The sequence below is a fragment of the Chrysoperla carnea genome, chromosome X (assembly GCF_905475395.1).
Source record: "Chrysoperla carnea chromosome X, inChrCarn1.1, whole genome shotgun sequence".
NCBI classification, from domain to species: domain Eukaryota; kingdom Metazoa; phylum Arthropoda; class Insecta; order Neuroptera; family Chrysopidae; genus Chrysoperla; species Chrysoperla carnea.
Window position 1 is genome coordinate 18,689,550 of NC_058342.1, and position 6,000 is coordinate 18,695,549.

The 6,000-nt window shown below is 30.5% G+C and overlaps 1 protein-coding gene across 6 annotated transcripts in view; it reads left to right on the top strand.

Annotated features, from left to right (window-relative positions):
- The window catches only part of LOC123302568 (la-related protein 1B), a 56,582-nt gene extending 51,544 nt beyond the window's left edge, over positions 1–5,038 (top strand). For 4 of the 6 annotated variants that reach the window (XM_044885540.1, XM_044885541.1, XM_044885543.1 and 1 more), the window contains 3 exons: positions 601–675; positions 2,459–2,586; positions 3,846–5,038. In XM_044885540.1, the coding sequence (XP_044741475.1) occupies positions 601–675; positions 2,459–2,586; positions 3,846–4,063 (421 nt within the window). In that variant the 3' untranslated portion in view covers positions 4,064–5,038. The remainder of the gene's footprint in view (positions 1–600; positions 676–2,458; positions 2,587–3,845) is intronic. The other 2 variants (XM_044885542.1, XM_044885544.1) reach the window with 2 other exon arrangements.
- The last annotated feature ends 962 nt before the right edge of the window (positions 5,039–6,000 follow it).

The following is a 6,000-nucleotide window of genomic DNA, read 5'->3' on the forward strand; positions in this document are numbered from 1 at the left end:
TTTTCGAATTCGACAGTGGTCACGGAATTGTGTGAGGTTTTTAGTTTTTGAGATCAGACAAAATCCATAATTTGTGTAAGAATAAATTTCATATTGAGCTATAATCGAATTTCCAAACATTTTTTACGGCTAAATTATCGGATTAGTACAAACATATTTTTCAATATTCGTTCTTTTTAACTAATTATGAACATTGGAAGGTTTTGCGATTGTAACCGATTTGTTAATGAAAGTGGTAAATATTTACCAGAAAACGATATTTTAAATTATTAAATAATATTAAATAATTATTTTGTTTTATAAATTAACCAACCTGTAAAACATATTTGATAAACTGTTGCTTTCGTGGTTCGAACCCACAACCTTCCAGTTACAAGGTTCGTTCATTGGCTGTACATTTTTCTACCTTTCATGCTCTGTATCTCAACAACTATTAGTTTTCGAGTTCCGTGATCATTGAAAACTTTCGATCAATTGAAACTACAACATATAATAATGGCATCCAATTTGATTCAAAACTAACTAATCCTTAAAAAATACGTGCAGAGTGCTTACTAAAAAAAAAAAAAGGAAAATATGTTGTAAATTTTATTCAATAAGCGTTAATGGGTTAAGGCTTCCTTCACAATCCGGCGGAGAGGCTAACAGGAGACGGGTGTTAGTATCAAATCAGAGGTTAGTATCTCTCTACATACACACTTTTCAAAAATATATGTTCATAGACTTACAAAGTTCACATATACAGTTTTAATTCATTTTTGTTATAGATGTACTTTCTGGCCCCCCACACACACTTGCAAATTAGTAAGGTTATAATATACCATTAATTCCAACACTGTAGGAAACTAAGCATTTAAGGTTGCAATTCTATGAAACAATATGACTTTATGTGACCCGGCTCAAAATGTTCGGATGAGTGTATATTGATCAGAAAGTGTGCTTTTACTATATGCACGCACGCGCACTCTTAAAAATTCAAGCTAGTTCTGCGGAAAAATCATCAAATTTGATAAAACAGTCATTATATTTTAGAGTATTCTAAGCATTTTTGTTCTCGTGTCATTTTTTCTAGAACTCACCGTTTTTGAGATACAAGTGATTTGAGAAAAAAAAACATAATTTTGATGAAAATTTTTATATTATCGAAATTAACGGTTATTTTATTATTTTGATCAAATATTTTACTTGAAAAATTATTTAAAATCATTAAAAAATATGAAATACAACAAAAGTCAAAAATTTGATCCAAATACCACAATAACTGTTAATTTCAACAATATTAAATTTTCATCAAATTTAGATTTTTTTAAAATAACTTGTATCTCAAAAACGGTGAGTTTTAGGACTGTTTTCTCAAATTGAATGATTTTTCAGTAGAATTAGCTTGGGCGAACTTCAAAGCACGTGCGGGCGTGCGCATAGTAGAAGCACACTTTCTAATCAATACACTTTCTAATAATAATATACACTTTCTAATCATATTTATTTTTAACTTTGTAAAGAATGTTTGTAATGTGTTATATGAATACATTTAGCTACTGACGATGACTATGTCTCAACTCAGTCAACAAAAATTCATTGTTATATGTTTTCGTGTATCTACTTAGCAGAAAAATGCGCCAAAGCGCGTAAAGATTAATCTAGATATTGAATTTCTCTATCACTTTTATTATTAATGAAAAGTCGGCGCGCATCAATGCATTTCTTTCTGCTAAGAAAATCTCATAATGACATTTTGCACGCTTTTTGTGTACAGTATTTGAAACGTATATTTTGTAAGTCTATGGTCGGCAAATTTTTTAAATATTGGATTCAATTATTTTGTTCCTTTTTCTTTCATGTTCTCGTTCTTTGGGATAAAAATCTTATTTGTCAACAAAAGTTGTATTTCCATTTTTAAAAATAATGATTTGAAAAGTTTTATAGTTCTATTTATTTCAATCAGAGAGAAAATAATTCGTACTAATTGAAACAAGAAGTTGACTCGTTTTAGTAGTTCCAAATAAGACTTCCAGATATCAATATTTGTACTTATCATTTATTAGACAACTGGGAGTTGCAACCATGCCAACTGGCGATTATAATTCGACTAATTAAAATAGGAAAATTATTTGTTTTTGGTAGTTCCGATTTAGATTACCAGATGGCAATACTTCTACTTACTATTTATTACATAACTGGTAGTGGGTGGAGGTCCTAGACACGACAATTATATTATATTTAGTATTAAAATGTGGCTCACAAAATATTGATAGTGAAAGTTATTTTTCTACACCTAACAAGTGATATCGAGTTCTTGAAACGATCAAAATCGAATGATATTAGATCTATAACACATCTTTGAAACTGTAAAAGAAGTGTTTTCAAATCATTGTTTAAAATTTGGAAATATATCATTATATAATAATTTTTTTGGGAATGTAACATTTAAACTAATTTTGAATATTTATATGCATAGACATGACTCATATTCGTACAGTACATCAGCGGGTTCTGGAAGTGGTAGCTATCATGGTGGTGGTTTCCATGGATTCAGTCGTTCACGCACTAATTCATGGCGTCAACCCATTAAAATAACAAAGGATGGTATGTAAATACAAATTTTTTAAACTTAAACCATCAAATTTAAATGAACCCTATTTTCTCAACTTTATGATTGATTCCTTATTTATTACACTAGTTTACAGTGTATTTGTTGCCGGGGAAATTTTTGCTGTTGTTGCTTTCGATCAGTTCTAGTTTTTGAGTTTCAGATATCTACGATATCTACGTTATCAACGAACAAAAACTCTTAATAATACAGTAAATAAGCCGAAAAATACCATTGTCACTTCTGTGGGTGGTTTTAATTGGGTTGCAACAACCATTTAAAGTTGCTCGAATAATCGGCGATCCCAAAAACCACCGAGAAGCCATTTTCGAGGTGAAATTTTAAATTAAAACTTTTTTAATCACTGTTACTTCTAGGGGTGGTTTTAATGGGGTTGCAACCATCTTCAATTGCTTTTTTACCTAGGACTCATAATCATCAGCCCCAAAAACCCCCAGGAGACGATTTCCGAGGTGAAATTTTGAATTTTTTAAACTTTTTTTCAATGTTACTCTTTGTAGTGCTTCAGGAGTGAGAAAACTACCTTTATTTTCTATTTGGAAATAACATGTCATAAGGAAAGCAAAACCATCATAAAATTCGCGGCAACAGACAAAAATTAAAATTTTGTTAATTAGTATTATTTATTAACCAAATCGCAAACCAACTGTTTTTGATTTTTCTAATTTTACTGATACCTAATTTTTTCTATTTTATGATACTAAGAATTCAACATTTTTGCTGTCATTGTTTTTAAAATTTTTAAGGTAAATAAGATCGAAAAAACGCAAAAATTCACGTCATTTAGTAATTTTTTTAATCCTTAAATCACGAACGGAATAATTTTTATGTTTATTTCGTTATTTCGGGCAAATTTTTACTACAGTACCTTAGTGCGATAATTAAATATAATAAAAATTGACAGGGACGGATCTACTTCAGGGATTTAAAAAATGTAGAAAGGTTTCTTTATAATCAGTGCGAAATTTGAAGATTTGATGTCACCGTAATATTGTAATTTCCGTCAGATTGTAAAAAAATAGGGCCAGAAACTACCTCAACCCGCGCTAACTCGACCCAGACGAAGTGAATATAACGCAATGATTTTATTTTCATTAATAGGTGGTGAGTTAGCGCTAGCTGGAGGGTTTTTTGTAACTATAAGCTAACGAAAATTACAATATGTATAACGTTGGCATATACATATCGGAGGACTGACCTTGGGAGTGATTTTTACATATTTGATATTTAACAGATGCATCAACATCATCAGCTAACAATTCACAAAAAGGTCCATCCTCCTCGTTTGGATCAAATACATCACTTGGTACCAAAACGAAAAAGAAGCGTAACAATACTGGTTCCGGTTCCACATCATCGACTGCGCCCACAACTACAAATACAACATCAACAACAGCGACAGCTAGTGGTAGTGATAATAAACAAAAATCATCTCAACAAACCAAAAACTAAAAAAAAAACTTAACTATTATAAAAAAATAAAAAAAATACTGCCATTTTTTTTTATAAAAAGGTTATATAAATCAAATACACACCCAAACACACACACAGACTCTTTTTGAAAAAAAATTTTATCAAAAAAAACAAAAAAATTCACATATTTTGAGATAAACTACAGTCAAACCTGGTTATAACGACATTGAAGGGACCGTACAATCATGGTCATTATAACCAAAAATCATTATAGCGTGCGTTTATCTAAATTGAATAATTTTCTTCCAGGGAGAAATGTCATTAGGAGATAATTTGGTGGCTCCTTCACTAAAAATTATCCTTCTGCGAAGAAAAACGAAAGTACGGTTGACAAAATACAAGCTAGAACATAGAGCCTGAAACCATTACAAGTCGTCAAACGTCTCTGATTACAAGCTTTGGTGTTTCAGTTTGTCTTATAACGACCAGGCTTTAATTTTTCTTCGAAAAAGGATGATTTTTAGTGAGAGAGCCACCAAATGAGCTCCTAGTAACACAATAACTCCTAAGTCATAACTAATGTTGAAGTTAGTTTTGTTGTTAAGGCCTTACAGTTTATAAAGCCAAAATGAAGTGAATAAGGTTCAAAATAGTATACAATTTGTTTTTTAAATCATTTTCCATACTACATCAATGAGTGTGAGGGCATATATATACATTAAGCAATTTGTACAAGAAAGATACTATTATATAGTTTTCTAGGTGTATCGTACTGAAGAGTGAGGATTTTGTGTCGCATACAAAGTATATTGACTGAACTATCTACTACTGTTCAAAGACAAAATGCTTTAGTCAGTCATAAAATTCAAAACAAACTGCAACTGAGCAAAGCTACAAACACATACAAGAAAACATATAATAATATTTTTCTTATAAACATTGCTTAATGTATATGTACTCTCCGACACTAATGGATGTAGTATGGGAAATGATTTAAAAAACAATAATGTTATAGACGGCATGGTTCAATAATATATTTTGATTCAATCAGAACCTTGCCAATTCATGTTGTAATAATCGATTTGTCTTTATAAGCGATGTCGTTATAACTGATTTTGTCTGTATATTATTATAAAGATTTTGCAACATTCTGCTGAAAATTTCAAAAAGTCTTTTCTAGTCATTTGAAAACTTTGTAAATAGCTGAAAAACTTATATGTGAATATTTTTCAAAGCGTGATTTTCTTTTATTTTTTTTAATATATTTTTTTCGTTGTTGTTAAATAATTTAACCAAAAAAAAAACCACACAAATACAAATCCAAGAGGCACCTCTTTCGAAGCATTTGTGACACTGGAATTATGGATGTTTCTACATAAGAAACATAGAAAAAATATATATATATTTTGTAAAGGTAATTTAGAAAGCAGGAGACTAAAGACGTGTCTGTCTCTAGCAGCCGTGCCTCTGATTTATCCCAAGTATTCTCAGTGTCACAAAAAATGCACGGATTACATATAATACTATATGTAATCCTTGCATTTTTTGTCACACTGAGATACAATGAATATTTGAAGATTAGATTAAAAATCAGAAGACTAAGGATGCTATTTCACATATAAAACACAAACAAACATTATCGTTCTCTGATTATTAGTGCCTTTAATTTACCTCTACATATAGATGGCTTTTCTCGAGCCTTGGCCCGAAATAAAATGATAGAAAAAGTAGTAGAATTTGAATCAGAGGAAATATGTATATTAAATGAAGTACTGTTTTCTGTATTACACAATTTTTTTATCGTTTCTGAGTAGAAACGCTGTGATATAGAGTTACTATTTTTTAAAATACCTGTATCACTAAATGTGTCTTTTCCGGGGCCCCTGGGCAGTCGTCTACTCCGCCTAATGCTTAAACCGTCACTGGTTAAGTATTGTTTACTGTACTACGCAATTTTGATGTCGTTTCTGAATAGA